The sequence below is a fragment of the Centruroides sculpturatus genome, unplaced genomic scaffold, assembly GCF_000671375.1.
Source record: "Centruroides sculpturatus isolate CEXI.00-Female unplaced genomic scaffold, Cexi_2.0 scaffold425, whole genome shotgun sequence".
Taxonomy (NCBI): Eukaryota; Metazoa; Arthropoda; class Arachnida; order Scorpiones; family Buthidae; genus Centruroides; species Centruroides sculpturatus.
In genome coordinates this window covers 496,646-518,758 of record NW_019384549.1, presented here as the reverse complement: position 1 = coordinate 518,758, position 22,113 = coordinate 496,646, and the positions used below count along the sequence as shown (strand labels likewise).

At 29.8% G+C, this 22,113-nt stretch overlaps 1 protein-coding gene and 1 long non-coding RNA gene across 10 annotated transcripts in view; one reads left to right on the top strand and one right to left on the bottom strand.

Annotated features, from left to right (window-relative positions):
- Positions 1 to 21,692, top strand: part of LOC111623621 — a 37,345-nt gene extending 15,653 nt beyond the window's left edge. For 3 of the 9 annotated variants that reach the window (XM_023366268.1, XM_023366266.1, XM_023366269.1), the window contains 2 exons: positions 10,742 to 11,058; positions 20,235 to 21,692. In XM_023366268.1, coding sequence (XP_023222036.1) covers positions 11,056 to 11,058; positions 20,235 to 21,494 — 1,263 coding nt within the window. In that variant the 5' untranslated portion in view covers positions 10,742 to 11,055 and the 3' untranslated portion in view covers positions 21,495 to 21,692. The other 6 variants (XM_023366270.1, XM_023366272.1, XM_023366274.1 and 3 more) reach the window with 6 other exon arrangements.
- Positions 1,116 to 4,789, bottom strand: LOC111623627. Its single transcript, XR_002756459.1, has 3 exons — positions 4,607 to 4,789; positions 1,567 to 1,730; positions 1,116 to 1,488 (listed from the first exon to the last, which is right to left on the bottom strand). It is a non-coding gene; the product is annotated as an uncharacterized LOC111623627 (long non-coding RNA).
- Positions 21,693 to 22,113: the final 421 nt, after the last annotated feature.

The window sequence follows — 22,113 nt, the reverse complement described above, 5'->3', positions numbered from 1 at the left end:
GACATTGTCATACATCATTCCAATGTCATCAAAATCCCCTTCGTAATTAAAGCTAATTACACTTTTTTTTTCCTAAATATAAAAATTGAGTTGACAACTTCCAAGTGTTGATATCAGCAAACGTAGAAAATTCTTTTCCTCATTAATAAATATTTTATTGCGGCTAAGCTACTAGTTTTCTTAACTGGAAACAAATTCCAGACACTTAGGTGGGGCAACCAAAACACGCAACTTCACTCAGAAATTAAGAAGGAATTTTTGTGATAATCATCTAACAATTTTTCCTAAAATGGACTAAACTGGAGACATATTTTAAATGTAAATCATAATTTCCAAGAATTACAATTTAAATATATAAAAACAAAGTTAAATTATTAAATCCATTGAAAAAAAATGTTCCTCTGAATATATAAAAATGATAATTTTTAACATCTAAAACGAAGAATAATAGAATAAATAACATAAGAATTATCATCAAGAAGATATTCCCAACCAACCAATAAGATACGGGTGTTCAAATTCGGTTTCGGTTCACAGGCCAAGCATGATGTCATTCAAGTCGTCTCCTATCGGTAAGTATGACAACAGAGGGGATAAATTACTTGCCAAACCGACAGTTACCTTTTAAATGGCTAATAGACTATTGGACACGCATAAGGGGGAGGGGATACTCTTTTAGCTATCGGCAGATTGAAAGGAGACGCCATCAGTCGTCCTCTAAGTCTCGCTATTGTCGATGACCATCTGTCCTTGTAGTTCCTTATTCATTTATTTAAACACACTAGTTGGTTTTGTCATTTCGGTCACGGGTGTACTTCGCACATCGGCACTATTGGAGCGGAAAAAGTGACTTCATTGACAACAGTTCTACAATGCTTCGTATGTGACAAAAGAAGGGACACTTACAATACTCGACTTTCAATGTCTGTTTTAGATTGTGTTTATGGGTTTACGTGTCAAATTTAATACAATTACCGTTCGGGAAAATAATACCTTGTGTGTTTTTTCTTTGCGTGAAATTTCGTTGTATGAAAGTCTTTACTTATTGAATTTGAAAAGTAATTTTTCATTTATACTTTGATATTTTTATATGATATTAAAAAGTCAAAACTACATAAAACAAACATTTAAATTTATTATAATTAAACATTTTATTGAATGAAATATGTAGATAAATTGTTTCGATCATTTCTGTCACATTAACATAATATTTCAGAATGTTACCTGCATAACGATACTTATAAAAGGATAAAATATAATTCTCTAACCAAATTATAAATTTTTATACTAAACTGGAGATATGAAGCTGTTATCTAATGAAATATTATCACACAAAATGTATTTAAATATTTAATAATTACTTAAATATTTGTTAACTACATTAAATCTCAAGAGATATAGAAACAACATTGTTGCATCTAAAATCAGCTTAAGATTGTCTTGTAAAAAACACCAGTTTTACGAGTAATACGATAGAGTAATTCAGTACTGAAAATAATTAAAATTTAAAGTTTAAAAGTTTAATTCAGCATTAAACTAAAACATCATTTGATATGAAATTTTTACTTCTGTCATTCCGAGAAGACAAATAACAATAGTCGATTTCTAATCTTGACAAAATTAAAGGAAATGATCACTTTTGGGATACGGTCTACACATGACAAGCGGAATCCTCCAAGAAAAATCGTCCCTTAATATGGCCAAAAATCCCTTAATTCTATATCGTCCATCTAACAAGATGAAACGGGGAATTGATTACTGATCACCATCTCTTAAATCGAATATAAGAAATTCTTTATTGATTTCAACTATCTTAGCTTTCTCTAGTAATAGGAAATAAACACAAAATTGTAGATTATTAAGAATAAAACACAGTAGTGTAAAAATTTAAATTATGATACAAGGAAAGTTACACTTTCTGTAGTTCCTAGATTATTTATATTTTAAAAATAGTAGTTACAGTTTGTACAGTACTAAGATATACAAGTTATTTTAAATGGGTGCTAATTAGTACTTTTTCCCTTATTGGAAGCTTCTGAGACTTAAGAATTGAGTGTTTTCTATTTAATTCGAGGTTTTATTTTTCGTCGTCATTGAATGTAGCCGAGCTTCAGCCTAAAGTAGTGATTACAGAGAAGGGAATTTCTGCGAAGCAAATGTTCGAAACTTTTGACAAGACATTTTTACGTAAACGATGTTAATTTATTTATAGGTATTGACATTTTTAAATATTTTAAAAACGTTAAAAAAAAAGTATTGGAAGAAAACTGTGAAAAAGTTATCAACAATCCAGAAATTGTTACAAACTCGATAACCGATTCTCCGTCTGAATAAGAATAAGCGAATCGATGCAGCATTTCCTTTGCTGTGGTCACCTTCTTTACCAGGTTTTAACGGAATTATGACTCACATATATGGTACCCAGCAGGTATTGGCAATCACCGTAGGTGGCATCACTTAGCTATCCAGCAGATTTTAATATACGTCAAGCCTATCTACCACCATAGGTCTAATGGTGTTGACTCACCAGCTTCTTTCTAAATACAACAAATTGACCTGAACAGCCATAGTGTCAAAGTAACCGTCTGCTAAGATACCCTAACCTAATCTTTCTGTGGCTAGCTGCACTTATTACTGCCTCAGAGTCGCATTAATTCGCACTCAGTCGCCGGGAAACATAATATCTTGCACTGTAGGTGGTACCGTGTGACGCTCAGGCACGAATATCCCCCACTGGTCGGCCATTATGGCAAAAATTAGACAGCAACCAGAACACTAAACTGACATTATTGTAGCCAGCGTGACGTCACGAGACCACGTGATTTATTAAATAGGTTGATGTTATTGCAATCGTCTTTTGTTGTTTTTAATGAATTACGATCCAGTTGTGTGAGAGAGGGGTTTGTAGTAAGCCGAATAGGAAGTGAGATGTGAAAGAGTGGCTTAAGATATGTGATGCATTGCTTCATGTTTGGGCAGTTATATCAATATAATCTGGACAACTTTTAATATAAGTTTTATATCAGATTTTATTTGTGAATTTCTTATGTATTAATCTAAGATGAAATTAATTTAAGATTATAAATTTCTTTCTTCTATTTTTTTTTCCACATTACGAATCTTTATTAAATTATTGTAGCCTGTATTAAAATTAATTAGCTATAATATATTCTTTTAAATTAATGTTTTACTGATGTAATTGTTTTTAAATAGTTTAAAATTAATGGATTTTCAAGCACAAATTCTCGATGTTAAATTAATGTTTGACATTTTCTTATCAGTTACTAAACATGCTTATGTATTGATGACATTGCTCAGCTTACTTCTTTATCCTTATTATTTTAATATCATTCTTTAATACAAAGACGTACTGAAATCAGAAGCTTATAAAATACGATCTTAAGTGTAAAGAATTTGAAGAGAATTTTAATAGTATTGAAGTAACAATGATTCTATGCGGTCAAATAGCTATTCTCCCAGTTAATCGAAGAAAAGTTCGAGTTAATCGTTTAACAGTTAGAATAGAATAATATAAAATAATACAGTAGTTTTAATTTAAAATATTTTATTATCTAAGAGAATGCACATTTAATTCAAATAAAATTTTAAAATAATGCTTTTTGTTTAAAATATTGTATTAATTATCTAATATAAGTTAAATTACAGTAAAATAAAATAATAAAAAAAACCCCGCTCTGAAACATTACAAATCTGCTAATAAATACAAATAAGTAAAAAATACAACGAATCAGTTAGGTTTCTTATAAGTTTTTAACAGGTAATTTTGGATGCTATATAAATACAGAGATTTAATTGAGATATTCGATTATATTCTCTTATGAGTCATGAAGAGCAGCAAAGATAACATAAACCTTTGTTAATCTCTACGTTTGCCTAGCTCAGATTTATATATATATATATATATATAATTAAAAAATAATGTTTTATAAGAGCTAACACATGAAGTTTGCACTACAATGTAGAATTTTTCAAGAATTTAAAAAAAAATCAGTAAAATCAAAAGATTTCTTTAGCTGAGGATAATCATTTGAATTTTTAATATTGTTTTTAATTGAAGCATTATTTTGTAAAAGCAATTATAAGTTTATAAGGCATAATGATTCACATGAACGAATAATCATAGTTTATACTAAGCTCTACAAACATTGTCAATGTAATTTTGTTTGATATTCGTTGTTTATTTTTCTTTGTGTTAATCTTTGTTTAATAATATAGACTACATTATATAAGGGCCGTCGAGAAGGGAAGATGGGGATTTTTCCGGGTATGGAAAAAACTTAGAGGTTTATAATGGTTCCTACTCCTATAAATTAATGTTATTTTTACTCACAAAAAATCTTAAAAACTGCTTTTTACTAATAAGAAACATTATAGGTGTTTTATTTGTTCAAAAAATGGCAAAAAGGCCTTCTAAGAGGTAAAAGGGCCTATTCTTTTGCCTCTTAGATGGCTTTTTTTGCCCCTAGCACCATACAAGATCTCGAAGGCCCTTATTACATACCATAAATAAATTGAATAGTGTAGTTATGTAATGTAATAATTAGTTTAAATATAAATAGGCATATAAATAAATTGTGATGCTTACATTCTTCCTTTGAAGTAATTTAGGCCTAATTTAGGGACTCCATCATTAAAGAACGAGTCTGTTCTTTAAAAATAACTGGAAATATTAAATATTATTTATTACAATAAAATCTTTAATAAAATATTGAATTAATAAAATAAAACTTTTACTTATCAGCAGCATCAATTAATTTATTTAAACAAAATAAACAATAACATATTAGGCTTAAGTAAACAAGATTAATAAAAAAAATAAACAAATGCTGCCCCCTCGCGTTAAAAAATGATAAAAAATAATTTTTTTTTATTTTTAAAAAAAAATAAAAAATAAAAAAAGGCGATGACCAATTTCGAGGTTTAATGATCAAAGAAGCGTCAATAACAATTTCGCTGGCTATATTTGAAAAAAAGGTATTTTCACTCGAGATTGAATTTTCTCCCTTTTCACGGAGCGATAGGGATCCGTTGTGTATTGTATGTTATGTCGCTGCCAAGAAGGGGAAGTACTTTAAATGATTTCTGGCTGCTTTGGCGGCGCTTCACTTTTGCCTCTTTCGATTTCTGGAATCGTTTCCACACTTGAGCGGCAATTCCACTCCTTAGTTTAATTCCATCGGCAATTCTTTGCAATAGAGAAGAATAATCTTTAATCTTTTCTATTTTTAGATTAGGTATATTCAACTGTATTGTGCTTTTGAATTTTTCTTTTTTTCAAGAATAATATCAATGTCGGTCTAATATTTTATAAAATCTCTTAAAACTTTTAAAACTGTGCTTAAAACTTTGTAAAATTATTTAAAATACAGGAAAAAAAAATCACTATTCTTTTCTTATGAGAGGCTGTATTTTAAAAAAACAAGTTTTAAACCTTATTTGACTCTTAAAAAACACAAATTTAACATTATTTGTAATTTTTTTACAGTTCTAGAATGCATAAAATCAATTTTTTTCATGCTTTCTTGTAATCCTCTTGCTGGAAAGGATTAAATAAGTACGCTTTACACGTTGTATATAGCTTGAAAAAAGTGAAACAAGCTAGTATATGTAGGGCCTCACTTTTAAATTTATTATTATTAGCAGGGCCTCTTATAGATTTAATATTAGAGCCCTATATCCACACTAAGGCATGCTATTTTTTTATAATTTAATAACATATTTGGGCTTAATTAATTTTTTATAAATTATGGCTCTTTTTTATTAATTTAAATAAAAAATTAATAATAAAAAACAATTAAGAAGCCCTTCTGTGAAGGCTTAATTGCTTTTTTGTTAAATGAAATTAGTGCGCGTTATGATTGTGTATGTCTGACCGCTTTTTTTCCCCATAAAAAGTTTAAAAGTTTTAGGATTTTAAACTAATTTATTTACGAAATATTAAAAGTAATAATAATAATAATATGAATATGAATATAAATAAAGAAAATTTAAATTCCATAAACTATTTTTTTTTTAAGTTAATTTATTCTAGCTTGAGGCATAACACGACGTTATTCAATTAGTTCACGCCATCCTTCTTTCAATAGATTCATATCAATAAACTTCAAATTATTATTATTATTATCATAGAGTAAGTGGTTTTTCTACTGTCAAATTTTCATAAGCCAATCAAGTTGTATACTGTAAAGCTTTTTCAAATTTTCTCCCTTAACTCTTTATGCCCTGCATCTAGCCAAAGTTTTTTAATGCCTACTATGGGCTCAATCAGGCTCACGATGTGGCATAAGATGGCGAGGGATGGGGCCCGATATATCGAAGTCAAACTATATAAAAACTTCTAAGGATCTTAATGACAATCACAAGGCCTCACATGAAGTCAAGGTTTTTTTTTTTTTTAGCTTGTAAGAAACATAATGCAATAATTTGTAACGATTGTAAAGCGCCTGTAAATATGGGGACTAGACTAAATGGCCCTTGTGGCCCTCTTGCAATAGGGCCCGCGTAGGATAATGCCTCATAGATTTTTTGGTTTATTAAAATAATACATTAATCACAGACAATAATAAGAAAAAATTCATGTTTTTATGTTTTATTTAAAAAAAATTAACCGCTTATATTATTTAATAGTTAGATTAATAGAATATTAATTGTCTATAATTAATAACTATCAAATTTATACGAAGGATTTAATTCATAAATTTAGATAAAATCTACCAGCTCTGCCTTCAATCCGTAATTCAACCATTAATAAATTATAATTATTAAAATTTAATGCATTCAATGTAATATAAAAAAGTGATAATATATAATAAATTATCGGCTAAATGAACAGAAAGGTCCAAAAGTCGGTTAACAAGGCATTGTTTAGTGTTTTCTTGTTACGCTTGTAAATCCGGCCGGATTAGTAGAGGCGGTTTAAAGCATAAACCTACCTCTCTGGGGGACTCGGGTTCGAATCCGGACGATCGAAAAGCCTCTGGTGATCTGAGTCTCGTTCTTCAAGACCCGGTCGCTCCATTTCGGGCTTAAAAAAAGGGTCCTAAAATGGCCTTTCAAATAAAAAATCTAAAAAAAACGTAAATTGAATTTGTTAAAACGCCTTGTAATTTGAGTATTAAACAATTCTTCTAACGTTTGTGAGCATTAAAGAGCTTTACAACGGTTAACTGAGTTTTGGGCAACTCCGTTTATTCATTACGGAGTATTAAATCTTTAAACCTAGTCTTTTATTATTAAATGTATAGGCCTACACTAAATGTAAATTACGAATTCTTAAAAAATATTTTATCTACTGGAAGCGATAGACTAATTATAACATCCTCAATAAAGGAAGATAATATCAGGAAACTACTGTATATTAACATCTATGATTATTTATGAGTGGGTAGTGTCATGCCTACGACGAAAAAATAAAAAAATAGTGAAGTCTCTTTAACAATTTGTTTTCTTGTTAGGATACTTTTATATAATAGCATTATTTTTCTGATAAGATAATTTGATAAAAGTGAATTAAAAAGCTATCGAGTAAGAAACTCGGTGTAAATAAACTCATTAAAAATTTTTATACTGTTTGAATTCACGTAAGTTCATCTGAAGTAACGAAAGGAGACATTTTTTTTTATTTCTATTTGAGATAAGTAAATGTACTATTGTATTATAATTTTCGTCCATGTTTCAACATGATCATTAATTACATTTCGCACGAACGTATAATGAGATTAACTCTGTTTTTTTAAACTTGTTTTACGAGTTTAAATTACGATTGTGTAAAAGTATATTTATTATATACAGTCGACCCTGTATATATACAGTCGACCCCCCTATAACACTGTAGATAATTCCGTTTTATATGAATTCCATGTTGTACGAGTCACTTAGATTTTACAAATACGTGAGCCGTTCACAGCCCGGCACACGTATTTGTAAAATCTAAGTGACTCGTACTACATGGAATTTATATAAAACGGAATTATCAACAGTGTTATAGGGGGGTCGACTGTATATAAATTAGTCCTTAAAATTTTCTTAATTCATTAATTTAATGAAGTACAGTAAAACCTGTGTAAGCCGGAATCGCGCGGTAACGAATATTTTTTCCGGTTTGGACAGGTTTAATTGTATTACACATTTAAAACAGTGTTTAAAGTAAGACCCAGAAGTAACGAGAGGGTTGACTTGTAAATTAATTTGATTTGAATGATGTTAAATTGTGTGTTAGGATAATTAAATTCGTAATTAAAATTAAAAAGATAAATAATTATAATTGTACAACAGCATTTAATTATCTAAAATAGCGTAGAATGTTCTAATTTCTTGTAAATTCACTCAGTTAAGTTAGTGCAGTTTGTTTAGAGTTTATGTGAAAAGAATTCGAAAATATTTAATTTTTATTTATTTAATCAATAAAAACTTGTTAATCAATAAAAAGTTGGTGGACTTTCCTGGCATTCTTCATTTGTTTTCATCTCCTAATTAATTGCCGCCATTATCTTCAAGTCTTCAAATTGGTTCGGGAGATATTAAGGAAATATATGTAAGCCATATCTCTCGAACTAATAGTTTGATTTTCATGAAAATTTCTAAAGACACTTTGCCGTAATACATAAAACTCCTTGCAAAATTTCAGAAAATTTAGAGAAAAGACACATGAGTTATTAAGCTTTAAAGTGAGAAAAAAAAATCATGTTATCCACACTCATAGGCCTATTAGCATTCATATATACAGAAAAACCCCCCGTGTTTTTGCATTTCTGAACATTTAAAGGTTCCTCGAGTCCAAAAATGTAAAATCTGGGGATTAGTTTTTGACTGATCGCCCTACTTTCTCTTCTTTTTATAACAACCGGGAAAGTAAAATTAAAAATAAAGTTTTGAAAGAAAACTATGGAAACTCTCTAAATCTTCAATTATATTTTGTCATATAAATTTAAACATATTCAATTAAATAATTTTTAAAAATCTCCATTAAATCCTATTTATTTTCATAATACGCAGTCAATAAATTATGGTTAATTTATGGAAGCGGCCGGATTAAATGCTAAAGTTCTGTGAATAAACAGAGTATGCTTGAAAGAACAAATCCGTAGAAAGATAAAGACAGCGCTAATTTCTGCCTTGACGATAAACAATCGAGAGTGCAAGAACATACGACGAAGGGAGTAAAAATAAAATTGAAAAAAGAAGAAAAAAAAAATCTCGAAAGCAACGATTAGCGTTGAATTTCTACTCTGGTCCGCACCACGAAGCAGAATTGCACGGAAACAGATAACAAAACATCATCCACAAGCATTTTCCCTGTAGATAAACAATCCTAATTAAAATATCGACCCCACTTATCAATTTACATTGAAGTAATTACATTAACTAAACCTGGATCGGTTACAAAACGTTGCTCAGATGGGCCGCCATTAAGCAAAAACCAAAAAATAATTAAACAAGCAGGTGTTAATTTGATTTCTGGCAAACAATATTCTCGGTAATAGGCCATTTGATTTGCAATTGGTTGCCTTTTCAATAGAATGGTGGCAATTAACCCAAATGGGCGGCGCTTAATGAAAATTATTTTCAATTAACATGCGATCGCCCACATCAACGCAGACAAAGTATGGAATATCCGCTTCCGATTAGCTTGTTATGTAGAGGAACAAATAAAATTAATTGCCTATAAATTTGATATAGTAAATCATTTTTATCGAGTAAACTCGTGGTTATGTTAAAACTAAGATGTATTGTTCAAAACTTTTACTTTGAACGGGATTATATCAAAAGAGCTTTTCTTTGTCAACTGAGTTAATTAGAAGGAAAGTTCTTTTAGATGAGAAAGGTCGGTTCCGTTCCGAGCTATCTGTAGCGTCGAAAACTAGACTTCTATACCCACAAAGCCTTATCAACTGTACTTCCAGAAGAAAGATGACTGGTGCATGAGTTTCTGCCATAGAGTCATAAAACTCCATTAAGGAGAGGAAATTGCCGAGTTAAACGCTTATCACTCTAGGGATGAATTGTATAATGGCTTTCGGGTGCTCCTTATCGGTTCCGTTGAAATAACCTGGTAACGAGGTGACGGATACAACGCCACCTAGTGACAGGTCGTCATTTTTGCTGTCGCGACAAGCAGCTAATGTTTTTCACGCGTCACCACTTCGAGTGACTGCTTGCTCGATATCTAGTAGCAGTGATTTGCCAGCAGTCCGGATATAGTTGCAATTAATGGCTGGGGTTGAGGAAAAACATATCCTATAGGATCATCTGGCTTGCTTTTTGGCTTATAAATAATTTTTTTTATCTTCGTTTTGTTTACTCTTTATGATTTACTCGTTATTATTTTAACACTTATTAATTATTCAATCGTTATTTTTTTCCTGCAAATTTCCGGAATTTTCTCTCCCAAAAAAATTTCCCGAAAAAATTAATTATAATTTTAAAAAAAATTAATTTTATTAAATAATTACAGTAATTTCGAATGCAAAGAATTAATTTTAAAGAAAAAATTCCGTTTTAAATCAATTCCTTTCTCTATTTTTAAATTTAAATTTCGATAATAATCAGTTTCATTGGACGACGGTTATTTTTGAATTTAAATCAGCCAATCGCTAATAATTAAGTGATTTAACCATTATAATTAATTAAATAGGGCTATTTATTAAGAAATAAGTATACTTTAATGCAAATAATATAGCTCGGGTGACTTTACTTATTGAGTAGACAAATAATTTTCTAGGTAAAGATATCCTATTCGGATCTTCGGATACGTTTCCTGTTTGAGGATATAATGAATGTAAGAGAGGATATCTGCACTAATTGCGACATTAACTCACGTTTCGATTGTCTAAATCGTTCTCCTAATGACGACAATTGTCAGTGGTGCGAAGTAATCAGGCATTTCCCTCTCGTCCGTGACGTTTATACATGGGTGGAGCCGTACCGGAAGTCGACGAATCAATCCACAAGGGTGTGGTTTAAATTTGAAATCAGCATCTCGATTGGTCAGACGTTTTGTACCTTCCTTGGCACTCATCCAAGAATTTACCAAAAATGGTAAGTTAAAAAGGGGGATGAAAAAAAATCGCAAAAATGGCGCATTTAAAATTAATGTTAAAGTAACTGATGGTTTTCTGTTAATCGTAACATTATCGTGACTGGGGAAACATTAAAAAATTTTAAACCTGCGTCATTTTTTTTTTTTTTTTAAAAAGAGAGAGAACTTTTTTTCCGCTTCTCCTTCCTTTTGCTTTCTTTTACATTCCCACAGCAGATAATTGATTTTAGACAGTGATAAAATGGATTATTTGTAGCCATTACTGGAAATTATCAGTGATAGTAATAGATTGGTAGAATTAATGACGGGAAAACAGTAATAACGAGAAATTTTCTTTAACGATCTGTGTTAGACGTGGAAGTTTGCAGTCAAAGTTGGTGATAAGGCTTTATTGCCTCGTTGATCGCCTGATGTATGACCGACGCTTCGATCATAGACGAACTCTTTTTTCCCTTCTGTTCGGAAATCTCTTCTTTTTTCCCCCCTCCAAACGGTTTTTTAACGGAAAAACTCCGATTTTTACATACTCCCAAATCGTTAACCATTGTCGGATGGGCGCTATTACTCGATATTTTTGACATTTGAAGAGATATTTCTCCCGCCTCATTTCTGTTTGTTTATCGCCAGTTTTTGGTATATTTCTTTCTGGCTCTTCCTATTTTTTTTTTTTAAAGAGAAGTTATTAATTTAACGTTGGGAATTCCGTAATTAAATTAATTACCGAGAATTTAGCCTCGTTTATTTTCTCTACCAAAGTAATAAATTATCGACTACGATAAGAAATTATATTTGTATAAAAGCTTAGCGTGTTTTTTTTTAATTTAATAAACCTAATTTCTAAATAAAAATTTATTGTTATTATTTTTTTAAATGAAAATTAATCTTGTGCTTTAATTATAATAAAAATTTTTATTCAGAGGGTGAAGCGAGAATGCCATCTATCGAGAGAAAATTCATTTAAAAAAAAAAAAAACATAAGATATTACACGCGCTTGTGGTTCCTCTAATAAAACTTGGAGTTTGATATCTCGCTAGAAATATCGAGTGCATCTTCGAGATAGCGGCTATAAATAGACAAGATAAATTTTTGTCAAACTGTGTGTCTGCCCTCAAACTTCATATTCGTTTCTCTGTAAAAAAAAAAAACTTTCCTATTTCAGTATGCAATTAAAAAATTTTCCAAATTATTTAACTCAGAATTGCATTAATTAGTAAAATTTCTCTGTGTTTAACAATGCTTTGAGACTGTGGTTATAGATCCAAACAAATATCAATATTATAAAAAGTAAGTAAAAGAGAAGAAAAATATGCTTAATTTCTCTTTAAAACAATAAAAAAGAATGTAAAATTTTTAATTATTTTGAAGTTAAGATGATAAATTTTAATTTTTTAATAAGGAAGAATAAGTTGGATGAACATCCTCAGAAGATTCAAAGTTTCTTTAATATACTGGTATTGTAGCTATTATTATGGGGAAAATAAGAGAAATAATAAATTAATTTTTGTTTAAAATAATAAAAAGTATAGAAAAGTTTTCAGTTATTTGGGAGCTGACAAACTATTTTTATTTTTTTTATTTTTTAATGCTGAACAGAGTTGGATTATGCTTACAATGAACCATAGATAAGATCACGTAACGCTTCTTTTACGTGTTTTTTTTTTAATAACTATAGTTGCTACCAGAGAAAATAATTAAAAGAAAATAAAGTTAATTTATTTTTGAAACAACATTTTATTCTTTTAAATTATTTTTAAGCTGAAAAGGTATATTATATTTTTTTAAGTGAGGGAGAAGAGTTGGATAATGATCCTCAACCAAACATCAGAAGAGTGTTTAAAGTATTTTTTACATGTTTTCTAATCCAAGTTTGGTAAATAAACTTATTATAAGGCATAAATTAAAAAGTTTTCAAGAGAAAGATTCAATATACTTCAATCAATTTATGATAATTTCACAAATTCCCCTTACCAAATGATCTCTCTAACACGTTTTAATGAAGAAATATGTTAAAGAGATTACAAAGAGAAATTCATATATAAAAATAATTTTAACCAATAAGATAAGACATATTTATGACCCTTCTATGGATATTTATGATATTAATATGGCAATAAAAAAAATTAAAAATAATAAAAATTTCTATAGAAAATGAGAGGTAATATATTTCTTGTGTTCATAAAGCGAAATAAACAGGTAATAATTACAGGCAGCGATTACATTCCAATACTCTTTAGTCTTGTATTTGTTAATTACTTGTCTGTAAATGTTTAATTAACAGCCAACGACATTTTCAACGCCTTGTCATCTAATCGATCGGACGCCACAAATCTTGCACCTAATGAATTTTAAAGACCGATTTCTATTGTTCAATCTTCAAACAATGGCCGACCGATAAGTGGCAAGGATTACATTTTAATCACTTCTCTTGCTGCTGCAGGGAGATCGCCTTCCGGGAATGCCTCCTTTGTTACCTCCTATTGATTAATAGCTTCAGTAATGGTTCGGATGGGGAATTGGCAGCAAGATATCGGAAAAGCAAACTGTTTTTTTTTCCTCCCCTCCACCACCACCTCCTCCTCCTCCTCCTCTTCTCTCTTCTCACTTTCTGCCCCCCTCTTTGATTTCTTTTCAACGTAGTCGGCTTTAGATCAGTTTTTGCCAAATGATTTTTGGTTTATCAAATTTCGATTGTTTCTTTTCTCAAATTTCCACTGGATGAATATATATATTATTTTTTTCCCTATCTTTTTTCTAGAAAGCCATGAGTTAATGCGCTATGCGAATTAATTGCAAAAATCATCAATCTTTGCGGCATTTTAATTAATATAATTTATATGGATAATATACAGGATAATTTTAAATTAATTGGGTCAAATATATATATATATATAGGCCTATATTAATTTAATAAATTAATTTTAAAGATGCGAAACACGCAATAAATAGGCATAAATAGAGTCATATGGCTCGGATCCGAACATGGTAAGGCCTCAAAAAGTTAGTTTATTTTGATAAATGAGTCAGAAATTCCATTTTATATATAATATTTTTGTCTTTAGGAGAGATGTGAAGCTCTGTATGTTGGGCCTTTTCTCATTTCACATCTCTTAGTCCTTATATTAGTAAAATATGATCTAAGGAGCACGCTATTCATTGATTTAGAAACTCATTGAAATTGCCCTAATTAGTAATTAAAAAAAAATATTCATTTTCATTAATTTCATTTCTGCTTTAAAGAATATTAGAAGGAACTACAAGTTCAAGCTGGTGTGATATTATAAACTATGAAAATCAACTATAAACACATGCTTACAAGTTAGATGATGAAAGTAGAAAACAACTCATCGTTTAATCTGAGTACATTTACTAAAATGGTGCGTATAGATAATTTTATTAATGTTTTAATATACCACAGGACTGTAAATTTGAATAACACGTGGAAAAAAAAAACAAAATGAACAATGAACAACTTCATATTTTGAGCTCGCCAAGGCAGAGTGAAAAATAAAAATAAATAAAACATCGAATGCTTGATAGTTGGTCGCGGGTTCGCTCCTGACCAACAGGCTGGCCACGTGGAGTTTTCCGCGTTTTTTCACGTGTCTAACACCTAAATAGGGTAAAATCCCCATAGAAAGTCTTCCGGAAAGCATCTTCTCCTTTGGCAGATTGCCCATGTGTTGCGTTGCCTTATTCAATCAAATCAAATCTTCTCAAGCACTCCACAAGTTTAGAAGTGAATAAGCAATAAACGTGAATTTTATGAACAAATTTACTTATAAATAGATAAATTTCTGCAATTTTAACACACACACAAAAAAGAAAAATCCATAAGATTATTTTCATTTGATTAATGAAACATTTGAATTTTAATAAATAAAATTATTAATTAAGTTTAAGGGTAATCACATTACCAGAAAATATTCTACAATAAAAAAAAAAAGACTAGAAAAACAAGCGTAACGTCACTTTCTGTTCTATAAATTTCGGATTAAAAATATTTCTATTTTTCCGTTCCGTTTTTAAAACGCACCAATCGGAAAGTGATATTTTGGTGACGTAATTTTTTTTAAATTGCTGGCAACACTGATAGACAATTTAAAGTTTTCAAATTAAATGGCGGAAGAAGAGGATGAAAGAATACATTTACGACTAACTTTTTAAACTTTGCCTTAATAAGCGAGAAATTTCATATTGGCAAGATATGCATTATCAACGCACGGACATCCATTTTTGCTTGTTTTTTCTACGCGAATTCGCTAAGAAATTCTGTTTTACAGAACATTTTGGCTAATCTCTTGGTCAATATCGTTTTAAGAAATTAATACTTAGTGGCTCTTAGTGGTTTTCATTCCCTATAAATTAATGTATACAAACCTTCGACGGACCCGCTGATGTCTCTGGTTTCTGGTGACGTAGAAACGAAGCATAAGTCATAGTTAGAGGCTAAGTTAAGTTGTTGTATGCTATCAAGATACTCTGGAAGCTCTAGAATGCTGTAGATCATGGATTTCAAACTCAAACGCAGCAGAAAATCGGTCAAATAATTGTACATCATACGCGGGCCTTATTCATTATTATTCGGTAAACCAAAACATAAAGTAAACTAAAAAAAAACAAGGCTCTAACAAACCCTTCTGTTGCCAGGCCTTTACGGAGATTAAAACAGAATTTTTTTTTCTGTTTTAATCTCCGCAAGATGTTAGAGACATTGATTTTTAGAGAATGAATCATCGAGGCCCGCGGGTCGCCATTTTGAGATATGCTCTGATAGTCGTGCAGCGTTTTGCGACTTCTAGAGCATCTATTAGTAGTGGAATTTGAGCTTTCTAGAGCTTCTAAAACATCTGAATATATTAATTTTTGTTATATTTTCTTTACGTTTTTCAAAAAAAAGGCCTATCTAATTATAATTTATGTATAGGCTATATTTTTAACGCAGGAATACTGAATGTATGCACTTATGTAACTCGTTGTATAACAAGTAGAATGAGATGCGATCTAGTTACAAGAGACTTCCCACTGTTGGAATATCGAGTGCAAGTATAATTTTTAGTTACTTATATACAGTATAGTTACACCTACAATATTTATAGTTATCAATATCATGATACACTTAATTTCGAAGCGATAAAAAAAAAAAACAAATTGGAAGAATTTCGATAGAACGTGACTACGAATTGAAAGAAATTTAATAAGTATCAGGAGATTTAAAAAAATTCCTGTATATTTTTCTTAAACTGCATGAATTGACCAAAGATATATGAGAAATATCGTGATGGATGCTGTCGTTAAAACGATATTACAAATGATATTTCAGATAGGATTTGGAAGAAGTGAGAAAATATCGAGATCTTATACTAAAAAAAATTCTAGAAAATAATATAATTTTTTAAAATTTTATTCTCTATTTTCTTATTTAAAATATGTTAGAAAATTACAGAACTGGCAGAGATCGAAGTCTCATCACAGGTGCGAGGCCTCACCTCTTCGAAAGCCCTAAATATATATAGGCCTATATTATACAACAAAACGGATTTTTTGGTCGCTTATTAAGAGAAATTTTAATTAATATTATATTTTTTTACATAAAAAAAACTAAATTTTAGGCCTGTGTTTAGGGAGCCAGAGCCGTATGGCTTCGAACACAGAGGCCATTCTATATCTGCTTATTTATGAGGAATTTAATGAATTTCTTATGAAGAATAAATAAGTTTCTTGTAACATAATCATTTTTCTTATATTTGTCAATCGCGTTAATCCCGCTGTGATCGCTCGAAGATATATTCGACCACTCACAACACGATCTTTATCTCGTACACTAACGCCTATCGCTATTTGTTTATCATTTCCAATTAATTAGGCAGTAAATGAAGGCCATTTTTAAAGTGCAATAACTTATTGTACGTTACTACAAGTAAAAACTTTTATTAGAAACAGTATTTAACTGTTTTTGATCTATTTAATTATAATTTCTTTCTCTCTTATTCTAATTTACGAACAATAATTTACGTCATAAATGCAGGCCCAATACACACTTTGCACCTACCTTCTTGTTTAATTAGTTTGTTCACTGAAATAAGAGCTTAAAATTGTTCCGAAACTAAAAAGAACATAGCTAATGACCTGTTTAAACAGTTAAATAATACAATATTTTATAATTATAATACACAAATATAAAAATACAGGATGGTCCAAAAGTCAGTTAATCGTTCTACAGCTAGCTTCAATATAATTTTTATTGATAAAGTTGATAAAAATTGCTTCAAATACACAATTTACAGTGTTATTTCTGTACAAAATGGTATTGTTTTGAAGTGTACAAAAGCTTTCATCAATCAATTCTTCGATGTTTTCGGTTAACTTATTTTTGGGCTATCTCATATATATTTAAATTTATATTATCTAATTAATAATTATTTATTTTCTTTAATTTCAGATAGAATTGAAGTTACTTTTAAACAAAAATGGAAGTTTAAAGCAATACGAGGCCGTAGATAAGTACGAACTAGTGAGGCCACTTTTATACAAGTTTATAAGCTGTTATATAAATCCCGTATTACAATATTGTACAAGGCCTAGAATCCTAACTAATACTAAATTCTAGTATGGACACTGTCAACTGAGCGATGGACACGTGGGTAACAAAATAAGAGACTAATAGTAGAGAAAATACAATATAAACGAGCAATTATTTTATTGTGACATCGTCACAATACCGGATTGCAATTTTTAACCATATTTTTAATTTATTTAATTTAAAACGTATGCTCGCCACTTCAAATTAGTAGTGGCTTGCCCCTGTACGTCATACTTTGCCTTTAACATTAGAGTCGTGCCGGTCATCTGTCTAACACCTTTGGCGGAGAGGAGTTTTGAATTGAAATAACGCAACTTCCGGTCCAAACCAAAAGTTCATATATAGTTAATCGGGGGTTTCTGCCCCTGATGTTTCCATATCTGCTCTCGTCTTTCACCTAACTGAATCCGTTCTCGATATTAAGGAAAGACAGACGGACAGACGGACAAACGGCGACAGTGGGAATTTACAGGTCTACAATTCTTTCAAATTGCAGCCCAATAACAATTCTATAATTTGCGAATGTTTTCGAATGATTAAGATAGGCAAATTATTATTTTATATTATAAAATCTGCTTCCAGTTCTTTGGTATCTCTTTTGTAAACTGAGACATAGTGAAGAGGACTGGAGAGATGCTAAGTGAAAAAGGGTGCTATGAGCACTGTTGTTAACAGTAAATAATTGCATAAAAACTGTGTATAATATATTATATACAGCTTATACATATTATAAATGTATATTATATAACAATATAATATGTAAAATACAGTACACAGACTATAAGGAAAAAATTGATATCTATGAATATTACATCAGAGACAAATCAATAATTTTCGTTGCAGTAATTTATTAACTAAATAAAAATATTTTATAACATAAAATATAATACGCAATCATTACTATTAAAAGTATAATTCAACAATAAAAAATATATTTAATTTTTAACATTTAAATTTTTATATACTCACGGCGCCATCTATGAGTGGAATGTTATTCGAAAAAAAATCAAATCTTAATTTGTAAAATCAATATTTTAAAATAAAAATTATAAATTAAATATTAAAAATATATTATATACGTATTTATATTTATATAAAATTATACAGAGACTTTTAATTATAATATATTTTTTTATTAAGTGTATAGATAATACAAAAAAAAAAAAATGCTTATTTTATTACACAAATTTCAAAAGTTAATTATTATTATTTTGTACGTTAACAAATATAGTATTTTTGGTAAAAATATTTCAAAATAAATTATTAATTAATTAATATACAAACATTTTTTTATAATCGATTATTGACAGCTTAACCAATGAAACTTGTTAATTAACGTATTGTAAAATTCAAATTTATAATAAAATAAAATAAAATAATAATATTTTAATAATAGTACAATTAATGAACAGAATATTAATTTTTATATTTAAAAACAATTATTCGTATTTTATTTTTATTTATTAATATTTTCGTTTACGTCCGCTACGAGCGTAAGAATCGTACTTTAAGTTACGTAATTTTTTTTTGTTTTCAAATTACGTTTACGACGTTTGTTAATGTTAATTTAAATTTTAATAAATAATCACTGGTGAGTTAAAACTTAATTTATAAATATGAAAATTTTTAATAACAAATATAAATTTAATTTTCAAGTTATTTTATATCTTTAGGGATTTTTATTCGAAAAATTAATTCCGTAATTGTTATCTCTTGTTTGATAAACTCGATTGTTCTTAATTAATTTAAAATTCTATCGCCGCTTTGTTCTAAAATTAATTATGTAATTTTTAAATATATTTATTTAACGCGCTTCTATCGATTAATCAATACAGTTTATTATTGTTATTATTTTCTTTTTTTAAGGAGTTTTAATAGAATTATTCGTTTAATTTTCATTTTTTTAAATAATATTTTTCTCTATAATTAATTCTATCGGATGTAATTAAATTTTATTAATTTTATTCAATAGAAAACCAGTCTATAAAGATTAAAAATAATTTTATTATTAAAAAAATGATAATAAAATTATTATAAAGTTAAAAGTTTTTAAACTTGTTCGTATAAATATATTTAAAGATTTATGATTTATAATTTTAAAAATTTAAATTCCCAGATGCTATTTCCATCTGGTGTATAAAAATAGCATTAATTAATCTGAAGTTTATTTGTTGTATAATTAAAATTATTATCATTTTATTAACTTGTAGAATAAAATAAAATTTAAGGAAGTGTAAAAGTTACACGTGATTTAGTTTTTGAAAAAAAAAAATTTAAATTTTGAACGAGTTCTAGCGTTAGCGATAGATTCAAAGCGATCGGTGTTTGATCGCCACGTAAAGTTTGTGAGCTTTTTAATTGCTCTTTTTATATAAAAATTATTAGATGCCAAGAGCATATTTGTTTTAAAATATGAAAAAAATCAGTTATTTTTTAATATTTTGAACACGCTAAACGCGACGCATAGCGCGTGTTGTCGCTTTGTACCAGTCGCTAACGCCATTTTAAACATTTAATTTTACAGTAATAATCGCTATTAATGTAAGTTATATGTAATAAAATTCAAAATAAACAATATATTTTGTTTTTAACAGAATCGGAGAATGGTCAGCCAATCAAAGAACCGGCGCAACAATAAAAATGGAATCTGCGAAGAAGTTTTAGGGGAATGCTACTGTGAAGATGCCATACAAGTTCAACAACTTTGTAACAGCGGGCAGCAATCGCACGCTCGTTACGTATTTGGATCGCTTTTGGTAATGTTACACTTACTTGGAATCAGTACGGATCACCGATCCGCACCGTCGCGTTGGGAATGTTTTCTCATTAAATTGATCAATGCTACCGTTCTATGCGTCATGATCAATGACGTGTATGTTATATTCATTCATAACGTTACCCCTTCATTACTCCGAAATGTACTTTGCAGCCTTTACGTGGGATCTGCAATCTACAGCCATCGCAAAATGAGATATTTGGCGGCTGAAATCCTTGATTCGCTCGATAAACATTCATACCTGATCGTACCCGATAAACAGGGAATCAAATACATCAGACGATGGAGCTTAGTCCTCACAATTTCGGGGATTTTATTATTGTTGGCATATTTATCCGCGAGTTTAATTTTGGTAAAGTTTTATGGATTCAGATCGGTTATTAAGGGTTATGCACTCGGAGTGAGCGAGGTGAATGTTTGGATATCCGCGTTGATTTTCGTACTCATGGTAGTAGCTGGCGTAGTTGTTCTCATGCCTCTTTATTACGTCGTTGCCTTCTACTCTTTGATCACTTTGTTCTTGTCGTGTTTATTTTCGAGTCATTCACGCCTAACAATTCGATCTATAAAGATCAAACTATCATCTCAAAAGGAGCATACACAGCAATCGTTTTCTTTCTATTGCCATCTCTGTGAGTTGGTTAAAGTCATCGATAACATCTTAAGTTACCCATCTATGATTTGGTTGATCGTCAATTTGTCCATGGTTTTCTCTTTAGCTCACAATTTCATTACCACTTATTCGAAAGTCAATTTCGTTATCGATTGGGGAATATATTTCGTTCCCGCCCTGTTCAGCATCTTTGCTTTCGTGGTTCAATGTTTTGCGGGTGATACCCTATCCGAAAATAGTAGATCTTTGATACCTTCACTGAGAAAATATTCCCTAAAGCAGAATGCTGCAACAGATCTTTCTAACTTCGTCGACTTAATACTTGATAGAATGAGACTGCACCCTCCCGTTTTGACTGTTTTCGGTTTCGTTGAGATTAATAATAATCTTATACTAAGTTTGTTTAGTATTGTTATCGCATATATGGCTATTATTTCGCAAATTCCTGCCGAACATTTCGATTAGATCGGAATGAATTTCCTATTCACTTTAAAAGTTTTCGATGTTGTAGTTGTAACTGTTTCATATGCGCACAATTAATATTCACGATAATGTTAGAAAATCAAGCAATAGTATATAAAGAAAAACATGGGTTTTATGGTAGGGTTACTGTAATCAAATCATAAGAAAAGAGGACATCTAAGAAAATATTTGCTAAAAAAATAGTACAATATATCAGCCTATTGCTGTGGGGCGAACAACTCCTCAGGAATCATTCGAGGAGAAGTTCCGTTTCAGATATGTCTAGCCCCGTCCCTCACCACCTGGTCGCCTCCATTGTGGGCTTGTCCAAACGTAAGATGGGTTGGACGAAGGCCCACAGGATGGCGAGAGCCAAAGTCTATCTAACACAAAAATTTAACTTTAAAAAAATATGTCCGGGGAAAAAAAACGAATGGTGAACCCCGTGTAATGCATCTGTTTTTGTTCTCAAAACTGAATGAATTGCATAAGCACTTTCCTATTCTTAAATTTTTAAATTTGAACCTTAAACAGTGAATTATAAATATTATAATTCAGAACACTTCAAGAAAGTACAAACTTTACTATAGTTTTAATTATAATATTTAGTTATCACTGTATT